Here is a 22,239-nt window from a genome sequence, read left to right on the forward strand (position 1 = left end):
TTATTGACTTTTGCATCCACGTCAGCAAAAGCATAGACCAACTAAAACAAACCCACGCTCGTTTACACAGAACAAACCTGATCACCAAGACCAACTTTTCATCCGCCTCATTTCAAAGCTTCTCCAATTGAAACCCACTAATCTTTTCTACGCACGTAAATTATTTGACCAAATTACACACTGTGAGTCCCAATACCTTTGGACATCACTCATACGTTCCCATGCACTCCATGCACACTTTACCATATCCATTACCTTGTACACTAAAATGCACCGAATGGGTGTTTACCCAAATGGCTTTACATTCTCTTCGGTACTTAATGCATGTGCAAGAATTCCAGTTATTAAAGAAGGGAAACAGATACATACTCGGATATTGGAATCTGGCTTGGATGGAAATAAGGTGGTACAAACTTCATTACTTGATATGTATGCTAAATGTGGTGTAGCTGAAGATGCAAGGAAAGTGTTTGATAGAATGAGTGATAGAGATGTTGTTTCTTGGACTGCTATGCTTTCGGGGTATGCTAAGGTTGGTATGATGAGTGATGCTAGAAGATTGTTTGATGTGATGGTGGAAAGGAATGTGGTTTCTTGGACAACTATGGTTGCTGGGTATGCGAGTTTAGGTGATGTTAGAGAGGCTAGAGAACTTTTTGATCAAATGCCCGAGAGGAATTCTATTACGTGGACGGCTATGATTGCGGGGTATGGGAAATGTGGGGATGTAAGGAGAGCGGAGGAAGTTTTTGGTGAAATAGGGGTGAGCGATTTGTCGTGTTGGGCGGCGATGATAGCGTGCTACTCGCAGAATGGGTGGTCGAGAGAAGCAATTGAAATGTATAAGGGTATGAGAAAGAAAAATGTTAAGGTTAGTGAGGTGGCGTTGGTTGGAGTTATTTCGGCTTGTACGCAAATTGGAGATACTGATACTTCGGAGTTAATAACTGATGATGTTGAGATAGATGAATGTGGTAAGTGTTTTCTGTTGTTGGCATTGGCACTTAGCATGCAGCATTCGTACTGTTATTGTTATTGTTACTAGTTACTACTAGTATTGTTGGTTTTGTCGTGCTTGAAGCTTCCTTAAGTTAAATATGTTGAATAGGCAAGTTTTTGGCTGATGAGAATGATCCAGACAATCATCCAATAATGAGGACTTCTGGCTATTGAATAATCAATGAGTCAGTGTGAGCCTTGGATATATAATCAATGAGATAGGATAAAATTTTGGTTTGTTCTATACCAAACAGGCACACATTCTAACATGATAGGAAGTATATACTTCACCAAGTGCTGGTGCGGTGGGACATACGATGCATATGATAACTGTTACTATGAATAATACGTGTAGACTATAGATTATTGAGACTGACTCGATAATAATATTTCAAAGTTTCCAAAGGACAGAAAGTAGAGAGGTTGCTCAAACGACTTGGATCATGTGATCCTAAAAAATCTTATTGAAAGATGTGAGTCACACATAATGTGAGATGAATTCCCGAAAAAATGCCAGCATCTTCTTCTTGTCTTCTACTTTTTTATTTTCTTTCTATTGCTTTGATTTTTATTCTGCTCTGGTTCTGAACTATTATGCTTATATCCGTTTTAGATCGATCACTGGTGGTCTCGAATGCTTTAATCCATATGCATGCAAAATGTGGAAACATAGACCGGGCATTAAGGGAATTCAATAGAATGCCTGACAGAGACGTGATATCTTACAGTGCATTAATAACTGCTCTTGCTGATCATGGGAGGGCTGATGAAGCTCTGGAGCTCTTTTCGAGGATGCAAAAGGATGGAATAAAACCAAACCAGGTCACCTTTGTAGGTGTCCTTAACGCATGCAGTCATGCAGGACTAGTTGATGAAGGATGCATGTACTTTGAGATGATGACTAAGACTTGTGCTGTTATCCCGTTGACTGAGCATTATGCCTGCATGGTTGATCTCCTTGGTCGAGCTGGACGATTGAATGAAGCCTATAGGCTTATCGTAGAAAATGTAAGAAAAGCAGACGCTGGAGCTTGGGGTGCTCTATTAGGGGGTTGTCGGGTATATGGCAATGTTGAGCTAGGTGAAATTGCAGCAAAACATCTATTTGAGATTGAACCTGAGAACACTGGAAATTATACTCTTTTGGCCAACATATATGCATCGATGGATAGATGGGATGATGCAGAAAGGGTGAGAAAGATAGCAAGTGAAAAGGGATTCAGGAAGTCTCCTGGGTGCAGCTGGATCTGAAGGGAAGATCAGTCAATATGATATACTGATTTAGCGTTGTACTATTTACTTTGAATTGTTTCCCATTTGGAGGAATTGAATCAATGATATCTCTTCCTTAGGGGTTGTACATGACTTGTGTACGGTCTTAAGAATAGGACTCCAAGGAGTACAAGCACAACAAGTGTAAAAAGGCAATGCTTGCTTCTCTCAGGTTTGAGTGGCTTTGACAATTCAGCTTACCATGAAAATAACTAGCAAGAAAAGTCTGTTTCTGTTTCGATTTAAGTAAAGCTTCAGTCTGGAATTTATTCAGAAAAATAGAACTGACCATGGAAGGTACTGACTACTGAGGTAGTGAGCTGTATGTTTTTGTGTGAAAAGAGACAATTCGCTATGACTGTATGAAAAGAGACAATGCAGCGTTGGTGGCATGCGACTTCTCTTTAGCCTAATGAATTCTGCTCTGGATAAAAATTTCCAACTCCGATAATTTCCAACTCCTATGTTGACTGTTATGCACCTTACTGTAGTCCCCAATCATACTTTCTTCCCCTTATATTCAGTAGTCACTACAGTGCATTTCAAGAAAATGCTGCCGCTTCGGTGATGATGTACTTGTTGTACTTTCAAGCTTGAACGTATAGAAACGACTAATCAGTTGAATTATTAAGTTGACACAATTTTTAACTTGTGTTCATTTACCAACTGGGCTCGCCATCAATTCGAATCATTCATCGAACACAGTTAACATTTAGCAGACATACACCTTTTCGACAAAGTACAGCTGTTTAGAAAAACTTAGGATTTGTCATGCAAACCTTTCAAACTCGGGCTCCATCTAACAGTTTGTAAATGCAAAAGCAAACCCAGTAAGACGAAGGGGAACAAAATTAGCATTCATATAACTTTGTCGATAAGTTATCTTCACAAAACTGAAGTGGCGAAGCCCATAATGTCAAAAAGCACACTGCCAAATTTGACATTCTATCTAAGTAACTGATACAACATAGCACCGGAAAATTTATCGATTTGATACTCATCTCTTAATTGTCCATTTAATAAATAGATAAACATCTAAATTACACCCGCACTGTTGTTCATCTTTAACTAGATACCTTCCAGCAAATTCAAAAGACTGCATGGCATTACACGGTCGTCTTATATAGCCATTGCCTCAGTTCCACTGACATAACCCAGATCATTAGATATATATATATGCTGGTTTGAGTATATCATCACCATGAATCATGTCTTATGCTGGTTTGAGTGTGATGGTGAAGGCATGAATCATGTCTTCAGGGGAGCCTTCTTTTGTCTGTCGGATATTCTAGCAGGAGCTGTTGAATGTGATTTGAAACGGCCTCTACCTCCTCCATCTTCCCTTTCCTGCAGAATGTATCAAACAAAGAATATAACTTTTTTCTTTACAGATTTATGGCTCCATATTAGACCAAATAGAGAAAACTAATCAAGACGAGAAAGAACTTTTACATTTTAATGTCCAAACAAGGTTTAAGAATTTATCTAAACTCTAGCATGCTAGAAATTAAGTGATTAAATGTCCACTCAACTGAGTTGTAATAGTAACATTCTACTAGAGAGAAATTTGCTCAAAGAAGTATGACTAGGATTAATCAAGACCAAACCTCCAAAATGAGCACCATACTATAAAAAAAATTACCACTAACGATTTCCACATTTCACATAACAAGACCAAAAAATGGAGAGAACAATAAATAAGGTAAAAGTTGCTTTATATACCTTTTTCTTTACAATCTGAACCACATCCTCATCATGAAGAACATGAGCTAGACCACAATGTTGTGGATAGTGTCTCGCACTTATGCCCCACACCAGCACGTACTTCACATCCTTCACTAGAGTCCTGTGTATGTGGTTACAGAAGTCTTCGACTGAGGAGCCACCTCTATCCTGGAAATTAATTGCCAAAGAACCACAAGTTACATAATTACAGGACCCCAATCACACTGCAACATACTACAAACTTCAAGCAGAAACATTAACTTACCGCAGAAAGAACTACAGGGTCCGTAAAGTCAGGTTGTTGACCCTGTGGCTTTGTATAAACCCTCACAAGACCCATCTCGTCCCACATTTTTGCGAGTAGTCTGTCCAAATTTAACTGTTCAAGTAAATGAAAATAACTTAGTGCTTCTCAAATATACATCAAAGAAAATCTGAAGTACTTTTATAAGTTAGAATTAAGATATAGATACTTCATAGTTTAAGATTTTTACTAACCTGTGAGAAGTAAATCAGTTATTTATAGACTGAAATAAAGTGGACTTCAATTCAATAGAACAGTGTATATGCTAAACAGTGTTGGTTGATGGTTCCACATTTCATCAAGTCTCAGGGTATAACTCAGATTTAGTTTCTAGATTATTTTGCTGAGAAAGGAGAATATAACACACCTTGAGATTGCAACTAATCACGATGGAATTCGGCTGCCGCGCTAATTTGTCCACATCGTCAATACCAACCACATCGATCTTGTTATAAACATAGACACACTTCATATATTTACGATTTCCTTCAATGACATCTATGAGATCATCGACAGTGGCATCCTCTCGGAATAACAACTATAAGAAAGACATGCGTTAAGCTTGTAAAGTCTAATTGATACTATCCAAAATATATAGACAAAAAGCCTTGAGCATGGTAAAATAACAGAACGCTAAACATGCCAAAATCTGATTCTTTCATACTCGTAAACTGCATTCCTACAGTTTCTGCAAAAACACAATAGCATAGGTAAAATCTAATCCAAGAGAGATGGGGGAGGTCGCACATGAGCTTGTAGCTCAAACTGGTTGTGAACCCCTCCTCTTTGGGGGAGGTAGCAGGTTCGAACTCACTAGCATCGTCTCAGGTGTTTAAACTTGTCTAATAATTAAGCCCTTTGAGGCTGCTGATTACAGCCTTCGGGACAGGTTTCCGAGGAGTCGGTTATGGTTCCATGTCTGATTACCCGATAATAAATTGCGCTCAACATATTTGCTTAGATGGACCTCATTCTTCTTACCCACTTCATTGAAACCTACAGTCTCTTTAGTAAAAAAAAAGATGTACAGCGGTCTAGAATGTAACTTTGAACAAGGAAATCATGCTTCAAACTCTCAGCAATTCCGAGAACTAGATGAAATTTGCAGATTTTAAAAGATAATCCTTATGTAACAGGCACGCGTACCAATGCCAAATATGATAACAAGGTATTCCAATGGACGTCTTTTACAAGCATGAAACAACAATTTGGTCGTACAGACTTATGCCATTCAGCTTTATCTAGCTATCTCATTTTACATTTTGATTGAGTGTTTAATACATGTATGCAAGCTTATGAAAATAATTTATTAAACAATTATATGTTTGTTGTATATTAGGGGTAGAAATGGAAAGGAACTAAAGGACAAATGAAAAACAAATTGTCAAGGCTTGAATGAACACTGTCCCTAAGAGAAGATTTCGCACTTTTCTATAGGTGCAAAAAGTTTCTAAGGCGTCTTCCACCACAGGATTCAATGTTAACAGTAGTCTAAGGTGCACTCCAATAACCTATTCTCAAAAACATCAAATATAACTCTCTGGCGGCAACTAGGGCTTGAAAAAAATAGGTTTAGGTCTCAGAAAAAGTGTGTTTAGATCTGAACGAAAATCAGTGCAAAAGTTGGTTTTAGTTTCTAAAAAGGAATTAGAAACCTACTATAATTGGGAAGTCAAAATGAATTCAATAAGCAAAAAACAGTTTAGAGAATTTGGTTAAGCCTACTAACTTATAACACACATGTAACCCGACCAGACCCGTCACGACTCAGGGCGGATGCACATGTGTGTGGCCTTTGAGTGTGCTTTTTCCCCAAACCTAAAAGCTTTAGTACCCTAAGGAGACGCCCTTAGACTAAAGATAGTCTAGATATACCCAATAATTTTGTGTTTATTAGCTAATGTGAGACTATCTCACAAAACACAATGAGAGAAAGAACACTTACGTCATTTTTTTCTACCAAGCATCATAAATAAATTTGAAATACACAAAAGAGAATTCCAACAATCCCCACTATTTCAAAATGCTTAGAGTGTAGGATATTACAAAAATGTAACAAAGTGTCAGAGAGAATCGAAATTATAATGCATACGATATTGATGTCTTAAGGGCATGAACCAGTCATAGGGCAACAAATCTTATCTCATGTGAAAGTGGTAGAATAAATTTTTTGAACCAACATTCCCTTATAGTGAAATAGAGGGCGTGCACCCACACTGCTCTTTCATTATACTACTTGTACGGCGGTGGTGCTTTTTGCCATCTCACCATAAGGTGTCTGTCTCATAAATAAAAGACGATAGTACATCAGGACAGCGAAGTGACTTGTTTTTCCCTTTGAACCTCTACTTCATGGGATCTCCAATCAAATAGGTGGGGTTGGGCCAAAAAACGCAACACTGCAGAACAAGTAGTTTAATGAAATAGCAATGTCGGTGCACGTCCTCTATTTCACTAAAAAAAAATGTTAGTTCAAAGAGTTTAGTCTACCACTTTCATGTGAGATAAGATTTGTTGCTCTATGATTGGTTCAAGCCCGTAAGGCACCAGTATCTTATGTATTGTAATTTCGATTCTCTTTGACACTTTGTTAACTTTTGTAATATCATATTCCAAAATAGTAGGGTACTACAAGTATTTTGAAATAGTGGGGATTGTTGGAATTATCTTTTGTGCATTTACGTTATAATGCTTGGTAAAAAAGAATAGAAGTGTTTTTTCTCTCCTTGTGTTTTGTGAGACAGACTCACATTGGCTAATAAACACCAACTTATTAAGTATATCTAGAGTATCCTTAGTCTAAGGATATGTCCTTAGGAAACTAAAGCTTTTGGGCTTGAGAAAGGCACACTCAAAGGCCAAACACACGATGCGCACCCGCCCTCCCTCCCCACACCGAACTGAGTCACGTGTCGGTTCGGGTTTAGACTACATGTGGCAACTCGAAGTTATCTCGAGAAGTGGACACATCTCTCTAATTCGGTAGACATCGGGCTTGGGCTACATGTGTGATAAATTAGTGGGCTTAGCCAAACTCCCAAAATTGTTTTTTGCTTGTTGACCACGGTTTGACTTCCCAATAACAATACAGTAGGTTTCTAATTCTTTCTTAGAAACCAAACCCGACTTTTGCACTCTATTTTTATGGGATTTTCGTCCAGACCTAACACTTTATCTGAGATATAAACCTATATTCTTCTTCAAGCCTTCACCGCCAAAGAAAGTTATACTTGTTGTTCTTGAGAGTAGGTTATTGGAGTGCACCTTAGACTCTGTCATTGAATTCTATGAAAGAGGATGCCTAAAAAGTTTTTTGCACCTGGGGAATCTTCTCTTAAAGACATTGTTCATTCATGCCTTGACAATATTTTTTTCATCATCGGTCCTTTAGTTCTTTTCGGTTTCTACCGAAATCGAACCAACCTTGTTTGAATAGTCATCTATATTAGTAAAGACTATGTTATAATGTGTCAAATTGTGTCAACACAATGTGTAGTGGTGCATTCCTTGCATGTGGACCAACAAAGTGTGCAAATCACATAAAATCATAGTGAGTCTCCAATGAATGATGAACAAAGGACAAAAAATTAGATACTAGAACAGTGGAACCTAAAGTACGTTTAAGACAAATGCACACCACAAAAATCAGATAAATGGGCAAATAAGCAAGACAACAACAAGAATATATTATCGATCTAAAATATAGCAAAGCATCCAAAAGAACAACGTAAAAAAATGAAATCACAAGAGGAAGCAGTCTAGGCGCAGATTTCTTCACAAATTTATTAATTATGTTATTATATCTCCAAGCGCTTAAATGTAGTTGGTACGGGGCTAAGGAGAAAACCTCTGCATTGTGTATCTTGTATTCATGTAGAATTTGGTAGCAAAGCTTCTCATCGATATGAGTCAAAGCTATTGTGGTGTTGAATGAGATTCCCCCCGTCTTTTTCTTCTTAAAGTATATCTGCGAAAGAAAATACTAAAAAAATGAAACCACAACCAGAAGATCAGGATATCTAACTAATCCTTTATAATTTTAGATGGGCCATTATCTGAAAGATGTAAACAGTTAGCACTATTTAAGATGGACAAAGAGGAACATAAGAAACCACAGCTATATACATAATAACACGTGGTCAGAACTCATAGAATCGGATAATTGATTATCAATCCGCTTTTCAATTACATAAGACAGTCAACATTTAAAAGAGGAAAGTAGAAAGAATGGTCAGATAACGTATAATCTTACACACAGCTAAGTGCATCTTTTAAAGTGATGTGCTTACTTGAGGTGGTCTCTTGTTTAAACGCAAACCCACAGCTTCCAGCTCCTTTGTCAATATTTGGCGATGGCCCTCACTCTAAAACAAGTCAGAAAAATGAAATGAAACGTTTATCGGCAAGAACCTTTCTATTTTTTTAAGATAATGACGGAATACGTGGGGAATTGCAACAAATATACACACTAAAATAGCAGGATAAACTACAAGGGGCAAAAATAAATATCAAAATGAAAAAACGTATATTAGAGATCAATAGTTCTTCATATTAGGAACATCAACAACACAATATGGCTTTTTTCTAGGCATAGCAAAATGTATTTCAGGAATAAACTTTAGAAACATTATTAGACTTAATAAGCAATTGCTTAATCAAAAAATTGAACCAAATTGTTTTTTTTTTTTTTTTTTTTTTTTTTTTCTACATTTGTTATTTTGAACTTACAGGTCTATAAAGCAGTTAAAACCTATTCAAGTTATATATGCATATCACCAGAAAGGGTGAGCGTAGTTGCAAGAAGAAGTCCTATATGAAAAGACAAGACAATCCACTTATCTAACTCAAATACAATACATTACTATGATTAAAACAAATCACAAAAGCTTCCAGTCAAGCTCTAGTAGCACAATACCTTTGAAGCATCGAGAACCATTAGCACAATATCTGACGACTTTGAAACTGCAATTACCTGTAAATCACAACAGCATCAATAAATTTGCAACATCACATGACAACCGACTTCATCACATGCAATTTGTTACAGAAAAGTGCCTGAAGCCTCTTCACAAATTGTTTATGTTTAACTTAACATAAATATATATACCCAAATAAGAGGGTATAGCATCTACCACAAAGTGGAACAATATAACAAGAAAAGAAAATCAGAAATGCCAGCCTTCAAAAAAGAAACTCTGCTGATCAAAAGGAGAAAAACAAATAGATATATAAAGATGTAACTCTGAAAAGATAGGGTATAGCATCTACCACAAAGCCTACAAACATCTGCTAAAATAGCTGTTACATATTATACCTGTCTACCACGACCCTTCCCTTCAGAAGCACCTTCAATGATTCCAGGGAGATCAAGAAGCTGAATCTTAGTACCATTGTAGTGTATAATACCAGGAATACAAGTAAGCGTAGTAAACTCATAAGATGCAGCTTCTGAATGTGTTCCGGTTAACATAGTTAGAAGTGTTGACTTCCCCACACTGCCATACACAAGACAATTCAATTAGAATTAATAAATGTATATTTACCATATTATAGAATTCTTAGTAATAACGATGATAATAATAATTATTATTATTATTATTTTAATAATACTAATAACAAGTGCCAAGTAATAATAATAGTAATTTATAATTTATAATTTATAATAATAGAAATAAAAAATAACAAAATAAAAACATTCATGAATGAACTCATGCACATCCTTTTCCTTGCAAAGAATCTATAAGCATAAAAGATTAATTAAAAAGAGAGAGAGAGAGAGAGAACAAGTTATACATTGGGATCAAAAGCTAATTCTGAGATGAAAGATAGAATCCACAAATTCCGAGATAAAGAACCAGTGACGTAACCACAAGGATACTTTGCAAAAAATTTACATTTTGGAGAGGAAGAGAGCACAGTTTGAGCAGCTGAGAAGTGAGAAGATATACTAGTTTCACAGCGCCAATTTTTCTTGGTGAGAAAGGGCAACCATAATGAATAGGCATCTTGTGTTTTATCGAAAAAAAACAGTAATTATAATAAATAAATAAATAAAACAAGTTTCTTTTTGCGGATACGAATTCTCTAGATGATGGGGAAACAATTTGAAAAAAAACACTAATGCCAATAACTATATCACGCATCTATATACTGCCTGATCCCGGAATATGTGATCTTTTCAAAGGAAATGTTCAAATCCAACACATCTTAAGACTTGAGGTAAATTGTCAACATACCAAAATTAGAAAGCCTTCACAAGATACCAAAATTACTCTTTCTTTCTCTCGCCAATATAAAAACGTAATCTTTTCGTGCTTTCCTGATTTTCTAATTCTTCAGTAACATTAACTCATTGTCAACATACGTGTCAAATTCAGGTGCACCCTCATTGGGATTTTCTGATATGACTCAGAGATTTCAAGCTTACAAACACCTTGATCCATGGCTTAGCATTAAGAACATTCAATCCAATCCAGTATATAGTTTATCAGAGACAAACCTTGGAAATCCTATCAGCGCAACACGTCCATGACCAAACTTTGTAACTTCAAAACCCTCTCCAGCTCCACTAGTACCCTGATTGCCGCCACAACAACAACAAAAAAACTTAATAAGTGAAAGTACTATGGAACAGAGCTCATGACGAGAAGAAGTACAAATCTAATCGCTGATCCATGAAAAACATATCAGAGTGGCCCGTGTGGTGATTGGCATTTAAGATATCAATATAAAAATACCAGGAGTGCGCATGTTTACAACATAAACGTTGCATTAAAGGAGAAAACACGAGCAATCTAGAGGAACGAATTTGGATTCAATACTACCAAAGAACCATCGAAACTGATTCCCCCCCATGATCAGCCACGACAGCGCTTTAATTAGAGTAACCATGAAGAAGCACATAGTTGAAAATTATATAGCACCAACAAAGTTACAATACCTATATGAGATTGAGATTTGGTGACCTAAGAGAGAATAATATTGATCTATGTAATGTTGGTTAGAGAAAATGATGCTTCCAATAAGGAATAGCTGGTGTGGGACTAAACAACATCAGCAATGACATCATGATTCTGATTATGACTACATCTAATTCTGGTATCAAAGAAATTATATCTTGAACTGGATACAAAACCATAGAAGAGAATTTGCATACCTTGGGCGGTTCCAATAACTGGGTCCTTAACTTTGCTATTTTTGCCTTGAGTTGTCCAAGATGGTACTCTGTACATACGGCCAAAAACAAAGAAACGGAACTCGCTTTAGAAAGCAACAAGGCAATGTATAAACTCATCCATATAAGACTATCATTACATAGAAAACCATTCCATACCTGTTGCTTTATTTTTCTGAGTACGTGCCATTTCGGCCTCAATTTCTTTTATTTTTTCTATGATGCCCATCTTGCCTCAATAAACCTGCCACCAAAACACAAGTTTGTTAGCTGAACAAGAGAGTGGCCTGATCATAGGTATCAGTAAAATTTTATTACAGCTAATGAAGAGAAAAGAGAGTACGGCTAAATTAGTTTATATATATATATATATGGAAATCATAATGTTTGTGCAAATATAATTCAAAATAAAACCATTCAAAACCTACAGTAGTAGTATGCTTTTAATTCTAATGCAATCACACATTAGAAGAGTTAAAACAAAAATCGTTTCTTTAAAAAATTTACCTTATCTCGTTTTTTAGTAAATTTTCATAAAAGATGAAAACTTGAAAAGATTTGATAATAAGGATTTGAAATTTAAAACGTGATAATTGTAACAGATTAACTCGTAAAATCTCACCTTTATTCTTTTAAAAATCGATGTGGCTTGTATTTATTAATTTCCCGGACGAAAAGGATTCAATGAGCGGAACCCTTCAAAGCTCTGCTCTAGAAAGTGTTCCAAATTTCTACTTTCTACTTTCTACTTTCTACTTTCTACTACTACACAACAACTGAATCAGGGAGAAGAATATTATAGGATGCTTCCTAGGACCACGGAAGTTTGTTGTGCTCCATGAATATACACCACTGGATTTGTCTCTTTCCTTTCTATTTTTCTATGGGCATTGCTATATCCTACATTCAATACTTCTAAATATGTCGCAAGCTAATTGCAATCAGATTGTTTTAGACTTTTAGCTTAGTTGTGCACACTCTTTCAGGCCTCTTCACGTTCAATGTTGCTGTGCTTAATCGCTATTTAGATCATCATAGGTGCACCATTGAAATCTCTAATTGCTGTTTATACAGAGCTATAGGTTTCATTTGGCGGAAGGGAAAATTAGTTAGATAATCATATAGCGTGAGAACTGAACTGGTTTGCATCACAAAATCTACGAGATCAACTATAACATAACAGTAAAATATGAGATTCTACACTGCACGCAGCTGCTTGTAAATTCGGGACTCCATTTGGCCAGGGGCAGAAACTTTCACAAAAGAACATTCACTATAAAACTACTTACTTTTACAAAAGACCAGTGTCACCCACTAGGACCAGATAACACAATTCCATTCCTGTCAGACTTGAATTTCAATATGTCTATGATCCTCAAAAGGAGCAGTGCTGGATCTTAGACACAAACTCTAGCAAGTATTAATTTAGCCATTGCTGTAGCATTAGGTGTTACAAATAGCCAGATTTTGTTTCTTGTACACTTCTCTCACTGCAACCAAGTAACTTGCTTGAGCTCAAAGGAGATACAACCTGTGAATGCTTCTCCGCAAGCTGTCTCACACGTAGTAGAATGGGGGCAGGGATGGGCATGGAACCATGTTTTCTTGAGTTGCTCGTCTGCATATTTAGCACAAAGCAACTAAGTCAGAAAACACAATTCAACAAGTGGATTTAAGTCATGACAACCGTAACATAATTCTTAATTAATTAACGTCCCATTTGTAATACCAATATCCAAGCCATAGTTGTTAGTTTGACATCCTATCCATCATTCCAGCTATGAAGACTAACCAATTTTGCCAAGTGCTAATATTATCCAAAGCAGGGCAAAGAAAAGGATTTCTCTTTTGAAGATGAAAACCGAATGTCTACCATAATAAAACTCAAAATGTGAAGAGAAATTCACACCGGTAAAAGACATGAAGAATAAAATCACATGAAGGTCCCTTACTAGCTATAAGCGAAACTTTTAAATTTGCTGTTTGCCTACATTACTTGTTTCAAAAATTAATGCTACTCAATTGAAAAATGAAGCCCTTACCCCTTTGTCACTCGAAGTCTGTGCAAAGCTAGCTCTCAGCAGATTCCTCCACTTATCCTACCAAATAAAAAAATATAAAATTAGAAATGCCTTCTATTGATCCAGAAAGATGATAAACATAAATACCCCCAAAATCAACATTTAAAGTTTCGTACTTGGCAATATTACCTTCAAATCAACAGAGGTGCGATACGTATAGGAAGCAAAAGAAACTTTCTTGATCTCTGACCACCTTCCAGCTCCATACTTGGAGACCCCTTCAACCAACTTGATAACCTCACAAAGAGTCCAAGCACGATGGTGCTTCCTCCGAAAGCCATCATTTGAAGTTGGCAAGGCCACATTATAATCTGAACCTTCTTCAAAGGAATCTGCATAATCCACCTTAAAAATTTGCTGCTCTTGCTCATCTATGCACTTCACTAAATCCTCCTTCTCTTGGTCTCTTTTGATATCCACCTGAAAGCATTCATAGTAACTCAAATAGCATTCATTGATGGTACCATGTTCTCTATAACTGGAAAAGAACTAACCGTTTGTCTAGAAAGAAAATGGAATTAGAAGTAGAACATCACATGACAAGCTCACGATAAGTACATATCTTGCTAACCTAGGTAAAAACCAGTGTAGTCAAGGCGCAAAGAGGCGCGCGCCTAAGGCGCGAGGCGCACTTTAGTGCCTCGCCTTGACCAAGGCGCGGGAGGTAACATAAGGCACAACTTTTTTGTGCCTTTTTGCGCATTTTGTTAAGGCGCAAGGCGCGCGCCTTATCAACTTTTACAGTTTTTTTCATTTTTTTATAATTTTTGCTATACGTGACGCATTTACACTCAATATGTGTTGTATGGGTACGGGTACGAGTGTCGGGTTTAGACACGGGTACGGCAGTTTGGACACGGCGAGGTCTAAAAATCAAGACACGGGGACACGGCTAATATTTTAATTTAATATTATATTTTATTAAAATAAAAATTATTTTAAATAGAAAAAATATATATAGATTTTGATAAAACCCATTAGCCATTTAAAACAGTTTTTGTTAACTTTAGATCTTGAATATAACCATTCTAAAAAAGCCCAAGTCCACATTGCTTATTAAAAGCCCCAATTAATCTTATCTAAGTATCTATGGAAAAAAGAAACAAAATAGCCCAAGCTCACATCCCTTATTAAAACAAACAAACCCTAGATCTTAGATCTGGGTTGCAGCCGCCGACCATAGAAGAAGATGGTCTATCCACATTAATCCACCACCACTCAGGAATTCAGGTCAGTCTATTATATTTCTCTCTTTCTTCCTTCTTTCTTAATCTTCCTTCTTTCTTAATCTTCTTTTTTTTTTTTCTTTGAAACTGAAAATAGATTCAAATGCGAATCTGTGTCGTGTCGGGACACGCCGGAATAATAGGCGTACCCATGCAACACAGCACTCAATCCAATTATTGTATGGTACAAGAAATTGTACAAATTTAGTAAGTTTCATTTTGGAGTACACTCTAAACTTAATTTTGACTAGTTTTTGTTAAGTTGTATGGATTGAGAGAAGACACAAAGATGGATTAAATGAAGTTTTACGGGATTCTAAATTTTCAATCACGTGTTCTATTTTGAATAACTCATTTGGCTCAATTCGATTGGTTTATTATTTTAGTTTATTGAAGTTGAGTTAGATTGTATTGAGAGATACGAGTTTTATTTTGCTCTTTACTTATTGCTTAAGATTTTTCTTTTAAATGACTACAATGGTTTCATGTTTACAATCATATAAAATTAATTTTAAAGTTTGGCTAAGCAAATCAGTGATAATTCATGTCATATTTAATATTAATTTTATTTTTTATTTGATATATATATATATATATATATATATATATATATATATATATATATATATATATATATATATATATATATATATATATATATATATATATATATATATATATTTATTTTATTACGATGCCTTCACTTCAATCAGCCAGCGCCTACGCACCTAACGCCTTGACTACACTGGTAAAAACTAATCAATCCCAAATAATACAAATCCCATAGGAGCAAGTTGTAATATAAAACCTAGTAGTTTTACTTTGGCCCGCCCCAGGAACACCTAACCTAAAGTTCTTCACCCTGCAACAAACAAACTCAAGCACTGCTGAGTGCTAACTACCTCATCATTATTGTCGCTTAGATTGAAAAACGCTTCCTACTTCAGTCATTGAAACTCACCCTGAAAACTTGCAGTAATATTGTATTGTCCAACTTTGAACATCTGATTGATGTCACACAAACTTAACCATAAGCAGTAGTCAAGGTTCAAGCATTTCCAACGTCTATGCAAGACCGCGAAGCAGGCCTCTCACAATAATTACATGTGCGAGTACACTCTTGCATTTTCAGTTTAAATGCAAGAGACTAGCAAGACCTTTTCTCTAAGTTACATTGACACGGGTACGTGTATCCGTATCTGGCAAAATACCAAAAACAGGGGTATACCACATACAATATGTGCAGGCGTCGTGTCCGACATGGACACGTATCCGAAACAGATTTTTTTTAGAATATAGTGTGTCCATGTAACTTAGCCTTTTATTGAAGTAACCATAAACATGAAATATTTAAGAGAGACCACTACTCCACTAGCATCAGATGGAAGAAAAAGAATCAATAAAGAGAATCAAACAGGAATATGGAATTTAGGAAAGGCTACCATTTATAGGATATATATATTGGTCCTAGCTAGTGGAACAAGAAAGACTTTTGCAAACCTCACCTGTTGTTGAATGTGCTTAAAGGCAGCTATGTCACTCCAATTTCCAATTCCACTTTCACTATCTTGTCGAGAAGTGCAAGGGCCCAGAGTCTTCTGTACCAGTCCGGCTTCCATGGCAGTGCCACTAGGATGATACTGCTGCTAATCATAAAAGAGAATACATAGAGAATTCTCATTAACAGTTTCAATTAGAGAGGGGGAGGAAAAGAAGAAAAAAAGAAAACTGGAACTGCACATACCATAATAGACATGAAGTCTTCCCGAGGTCGTCCTCTCCGCACCCTAGAAACATATGGGACCTGAACACCAGACCCTCCAAGGGAATCCTCCCTAGTGACAACGGCTATCCCATCTGAACTAACATCATTCATGGACCTGACACGCGGCTTTGGATAAGAGTGAACATGGCCGGAATCTTTTACCGATGTTACCAAGCTCTCACTGCATTCCCTGGTCTCAGCTTCAGAAAGCTCCTCAATATATCTCTTTGTAGGCTTTCGTACTCTCTTAACTGTTGACTGTTCAACACAAACATCTTCACTCTTACTTTCGTATTCTGCTTGAGGAATTCTTGATCTCTTGCCAGATACAACTTGCCTATCTCTTATCTGGAGTGTGGGGATGGTAGGTGAATCCTTACAGCTATTGTAAAGCAATTCAATTTCATTTTCATTTTCATTCACATTTTTAGTGTTTTCCAAGTCGCAATGTGCTTCTTTAGCTTTCTTTCCAACCAAAATATTATCTTTGATGGTAAAAGTCGTTGTTGAAACATTACAAGAATTAGTTAACCCCATAGCAATCCGCCTCTTTAGCCACAATTTGTCCTTGACTAAAGTTTCTCGCCCAAATGTCGCCCTAAAAGTTTCCTGAAGTTCTTTCACGGTTAAATCATCCAGGCATATTTCACCTTTAATCCTTGAAAAGTCAGGCATGGAACTGCTACAAGAAGATGATGCTATAGATCCACTAACTTCCAGATCATCTGTAGGTTTTAAGCATGTCTCTCCACTTCCTAGTTGGTTAGTAGAATGATCGGTCAATCTTGGCGAAGGTAAAGGAACATTTTCCTGCAAAGAATGACGGGTCTGGTGCTCCACTTTACCAACTACACATTTATCAGTTTGATCAGAGCACTGACTACCTACAATCATGTTACCAACACGCCCACTTGACAACCGAAGCTTCTCTTCATGTTTAACTTTTTGCAACATCTCCCCAATATACTACAATAAAAATCAAAGACAGTGGTTTCAACTTTCAGGCATATCCAAACTAACAATCATTAATAATTGTAAATAAATCAGTAAACTATTGACATCATATGTATATACAAAAAAGGGATGAAGAATAATATCCCAGCCAGTAGGAAGATTAAAAGCTTTGCAATCAATACAAACCTTTGTCATCATTATAGTGTCAAAGATTACCAAGCAGCAAGAGAACATAGTTCTGATTTCCTTTGAAAAAGTTATTGGTGCTATATTTTTCAAACAATGTTCAGAAACTATACTATGTAAAAAAATGATACAATACACCTAACATTAAGCAATATATCATTACAAAAAAAAATGGAAAACAAAAGTAATGAAAAACAAAAGTTATCTCCTCTTGGTTAAATAGTACATTCATATTGGACTTGTGCATTAGCTCCTCATTGGTTTGACAATAAGACAATCATGGTTAATCTTCCACCTCCACGTTTCTGGTCTTCTTCCTCAACTAAGATAGTCCACACTGTTAGTGGTATTCTAGTTATACTCTGAAGTCTAATGGCCCAAAAGATCTTCACTCATGAGAATTTAGATAAAGGTTCTTGGGATAATACAAATACATAAAGTGCATCTTGTAACTGCCTAAAGCTTTAAGAGGGTCCTTTTATAGTTGAATCCCAGGCTGTAGAAATTGGTATTTGTATTGTTAAAATAATGTTTCTTTATTAAAAGAGCTAAACAGGGGGTTCACAGTTCACAGGCATCCGCAAAGAAACTGAGCCATCCCGAATAAGCCAGCATCCAGCACCTTTAACCCACTCATTCTTTACCATCCACCAATTGCTTCCGTAGCAAGGCATCAAGGGAAGCACCCGCACTAGAGGTTCATGTAACAAAAAAATACATCTAATTGAATACAGAGTAGTGATAACCCCTCTAAATGTCAAAGTTCCCAGAGCCCATTCAAATAGTTGCTCTATGTACTGAGTAATTTGGTGCATATTCCCACAATATATCAAAAACGCTCCTATTCCTTTCCTTCCGTGGCTTCCACAAACCCAAGATGATTGCCTTGGGCCTGCACTCCACTAAACACAACTTGGTCTAACGGCCACATTAAAAAGGTTATATATACATATAACAAAATTATATATAAGATGGTTTAAAACCAAAATCATTATGAAATAGTTTGTTATATCATAATTTTGTTATATCACTATTTCATAACGATTTTGGTTTTAAACCATCTTATATATAATTTTGTTATATATATAATATCAGCCGATATATTGATATATCAGCGATATATCTCGTTTTTTGCCCCTCCAATATAAAGATATTAAGATATTTCGAATGGATATATTGATATAATTTCAAACCGATATATATCAGGTTTTCCAATATATCGATATATATCGACCGATATATCCAATTCTTACCGCCAACTTTGTTGACTTTGACCGATGTTTGACTGATTTTTTATTATTTTTTCCAATATTTCCTATATATCGCTATATATCAACAATATTTTCCGATATATTGACACAAAAAATTTTTTTGACCAATCAACAAAAAGATATATATCGTCCGATATATCAACATTTCCGATATATTCCGTTTTTTGAAGGGTCCAAAATATCGCCCGATTTCAAAATATTAGGCCTTGTGTTATACCCATTCTCATACATAATTTTGTGTTTTTGCCAAGTCCGTTTAAGGACGTCCTTCAGGGAGCCGGACTGATATTTCAAGAAACTAGTATACTTTCAATATTTGATTCTTTCATCCAAGTATACTCTCTACGACATTGTTTAAATCTTAGCTTTTTGAATTTTGTACTTAGGAACACTTCCTGTAACGTACCAATGATTTCTAGTATCACTCTGACAAAGAAAGTGTACATACTATGCTTTACAAGCCACAACATCTCTATGTGCTCTCTTATATCATATAACACCAGCAGCAATAACTAGAAGTAGTCAATACATATTGGCCATCTGTTCGTGTTGGGGTCGGAAAAAAAATTCAAAGAAAAAGCCAACACCTACTATCGACAATTTATGACAGGATGGAAACAAGAAGCCATTGCGAAACAGCACAAAATCATCCAATTCAAAATGAAATGTAAAAAAGGGAACCTCAATAGCACCTCAAGACGAGCATTTAACTTTTCCCCATCTACTTTTGTAGTCTCGCCTTGCAACTTCCCTGCCACATACAGCTCATGAAATAAGTTAAATTGCAAAGAAACCCAACAGAACATAGCACATCATTAAGAACAGTGTAGGTAATCAGAATCAAACATTAAGAAAAGTATAGCATATCTAAATAACACATGATTTTCTTAATATAGCACATCATTAAGAAAAGTTGTAATAAAATAACTTTTACATCTTTTGCATCAGGTAGCGAGACGCTCGATATAGCATATTTTTTGTCCAATGTTTTCAAACATGGTAATATGATCAGAAGCAAGTCACTAATTCATTACTATTAAAACAGCGACCAATCAGTCCCCTAGTTATCTCCATCAACAATTACATTTAACAAATCCTGCCACATTAACAATGAATTTTCAGATGCATTTTTAGCATCTTAAAGTTTTAGGAAGAGACTATGTAATCATAAATGACACACAACCCAAACCCCAGAGTTCCCATTGTCAAGTGCTCTCAAGAGAAGCACTTAAGCACCGTCTCTCAAACTCTATCATGTATCCTCCACTAGACACAAGACAACAACTAAAAGGAAAATCAAAACCCACAATTCCCCACTATAGATTATATTAGCACCCTAGTAACATATCAATTTAAACAAAGATTTGTAAGATAGTTAAAAATACCTTCAGGGACCTCTGTCTTGGCTTCGACAATAGATTCTTCATTCAACACGCAACCTTCAACCTGTCCAGTGTCAGTAACTGAAGGTGCCTCGACCTTTTCTTCTTCAAACAAGTTCTCAACCTCCATAACTTCATCATCTGTAGCAGGAACTAATTTTCCATCACCATCAACCTGAAAACAAATAAATCGTTAACAGTTCTGCCATTGAAAACAAATAAAGAAAGTAGTGATTAGACATCCTGAGTTTAACATATAAAGCCAGCTATCAACAACAACAACGGCAAAAATAAAACATCAGAAAAAAAAAAAAAAGTATCCACAGTACTTACCCTTACAAGTTTGTAAACAACAGGATCAGTAACTTGCCCCGGAGAAGACGTGACAGAGCTATTATTTGCATCTAAAATCTCTTCAACCCGCTTTTCCTCATTTCCTTCTACTCCAACCAATTTTTCCATATAATTTCCAACAAATGCAGCTAAAACCAACAATAACAAAACAGTCAATAACAGCAACAGAAACACCCATCACATGAAAACCCAAGTATTTAGGTCATGAGCTATTTTTCTGTGAAAAAAAATGCAATTTTTCTTGAAAAAATAAACATCGTGCACAACTAAACTACTCCAAAAAATGTTCAATACTCAATTTCAAAAAAAAAAAAAAAACTAACTAACTAATACATTAAAGATAACAGCTTACCATTAAAGTGAAGCTAATCACTCAACTCCAATTCACCAACAATCATTTCCACTAACCCACGAAACCCCCACACTCCAACAACTAACTTTACCATGAAAAAAAAATCACAATTTTTTTGTGAAATCGAAATTATTAATAAAAATTCTCGAAAACTGTGATATATTTTGGGGAAACGAAATCGTCGAGGACACGGAAAGAAAATGAGTGTGTTTATTATTATTATTATTATGACAGCTTTTTTGTATTTTCTCTCTCTTGCAGAAAATGTATTTGGAGTGTGTTACTGGCTTTTGGTACAGTTTTTTTTTTGGTTCTTGCCGAGCACGATTTGCTGACGGGCTCCAATCTGTTTTTATAAATTGGAGTTTATATTTGGTCTTTAAGTCCGGATAATTTTTTTGCCAAAAGTGAAAAGTGTGTTTCGCTTGGAATAATGGGAAGGTTTGGGCCTTAGTCTTTGGGCTTGTATTTCGTCTTGGGCCAAGGTAGGTTGAAGCTTAATTGGGCTCGCCTCTTTTGGACCCTAGACTAGACATCTAGTTTAGCCCATTTTTTTGTTTTTCCCTCGTTTTGTCAAATTTTTGAAGTGCCACGTTGGATGGATGAATGAGGAGCATTAAAGAGGAACTAAACCTCGAAATAGTTTGGTGTTCCAAGCGAGATTCTCGTTTCTCTTTTAAAAACAGTGAGAATAACAGAAATTTGATTCAACCGAAGTCACGTGAGTTTTTTAAGTCGAGTCATGTGCATAAATTATGGGTTTGGGCTCCTTCAAAAAATCTATAAGAATGAAGACATATATACAGGATGATAAAATTAGAGGCACATTTAGGGGCTGGGTGCCTGGGTTGTGCTCGAGGCTATTTTTTTTAAAGTCCGTCATATCTCTACACTATATGACTAGCTTTCGAACCCGTCCTACGAACGGGTGCCGTTAAATTATTCTAAAAAATATTAGTAACAATACAGAATTATGAAATATAAATATTATATTGATCACTCATCTAAATTATATTTCTTACAATGTGAAAAACCCCACTCTCCATAAAAAGAGAAAACTCACCCTTGATAAAACTTTTCCCCCATCGACATCTTTTTGTTGTTTAATAACAAAAGTTTGATTGAAGTTTTGTGAGAATACCCAATGAGGTAAAGATCATATTAAAATTACTTCAATAGTAAGACATTCCCAAT

At 35.9% G+C, this 22,239-nt stretch overlaps 3 protein-coding genes across 6 annotated transcripts; 1 reads left to right on the plus strand and 2 right to left on the minus strand.

Annotated features, from left to right (window-relative positions):
* Positions 1-75: 75 nt before the first annotated feature.
* On the plus strand, positions 76-2,512 carry LOC147512363 (putative pentatricopeptide repeat-containing protein At5g37570). The gene is made up of 2 exons (XM_086595338.1): positions 76-974; positions 1,613-2,512. The coding sequence occupies exons 1-2, from the start codon at positions 269-271 to the stop codon at positions 2,248-2,250; spliced, it is 1,344 nt and encodes a 447-aa protein (XP_086451464.1). The 5' UTR covers positions 76-268; the 3' UTR covers positions 2,251-2,512.
* A 597-nt stretch (positions 2,513-3,109) lies between these two features.
* Positions 3,110-12,248, minus strand: LOC147512364 (developmentally-regulated G protein 2). The gene is made up of 12 exons (XM_086595339.1): positions 12,097-12,248; positions 11,634-11,718; positions 11,457-11,524; positions 10,800-10,876; positions 9,615-9,795; positions 9,216-9,272; positions 8,590-8,664; positions 8,148-8,267; positions 4,668-4,838; positions 4,262-4,375; positions 3,994-4,164; positions 3,110-3,618 (listed from the first exon to the last, which is right to left on the minus strand). Exons 2-12 carry the CDS (start codon positions 11,701-11,703, stop codon positions 3,520-3,522), a joined length of 1,203 nt encoding a protein of 400 aa, XP_086451465.1. The 5' UTR covers positions 11,704-11,718; positions 12,097-12,248; the 3' UTR covers positions 3,110-3,519.
* A 439-nt stretch (positions 12,249-12,687) lies between these two features.
* LOC147512365 (uncharacterized) lies at positions 12,688-21,393 on the minus strand. 4 transcript variants are annotated; one of them, XM_086595333.1, is made up of 9 exons: positions 21,046-21,393; positions 20,673-20,821; positions 20,343-20,514; positions 19,650-19,708; positions 16,526-17,512; positions 16,287-16,424; positions 13,685-13,975; positions 13,517-13,573; positions 12,688-13,092 (listed from the first exon to the last, which is right to left on the minus strand). In XM_086595333.1, the coding sequence occupies exons 2-9, from the start codon at positions 20,799-20,801 to the stop codon at positions 12,925-12,927; spliced, it is 2,001 nt and encodes a 666-aa protein (XP_086451459.1). In that variant the 5' UTR covers positions 20,802-20,821; positions 21,046-21,393; the 3' UTR covers positions 12,688-12,924. The 4 variants fall into 4 exon arrangements, with proteins under 4 accessions (XP_086451459.1, XP_086451458.1, XP_086451461.1 ...); XM_086595332.1 differs by having other exon boundaries at positions 16,287-16,427; XM_086595335.1 differs by having other exon boundaries at positions 19,639-19,708; positions 21,046-21,370.
* Between the last annotated feature and the right edge of the window lie 846 nt (positions 21,394-22,239).

This window comes from Coptis chinensis, chromosome 3 (assembly GCF_015680905.1).
Source record: "Coptis chinensis isolate HL-2020 chromosome 3, ASM1568090v1, whole genome shotgun sequence".
NCBI classification, from domain to species: Eukaryota; Viridiplantae; Streptophyta; class Magnoliopsida; order Ranunculales; family Ranunculaceae; genus Coptis; species Coptis chinensis.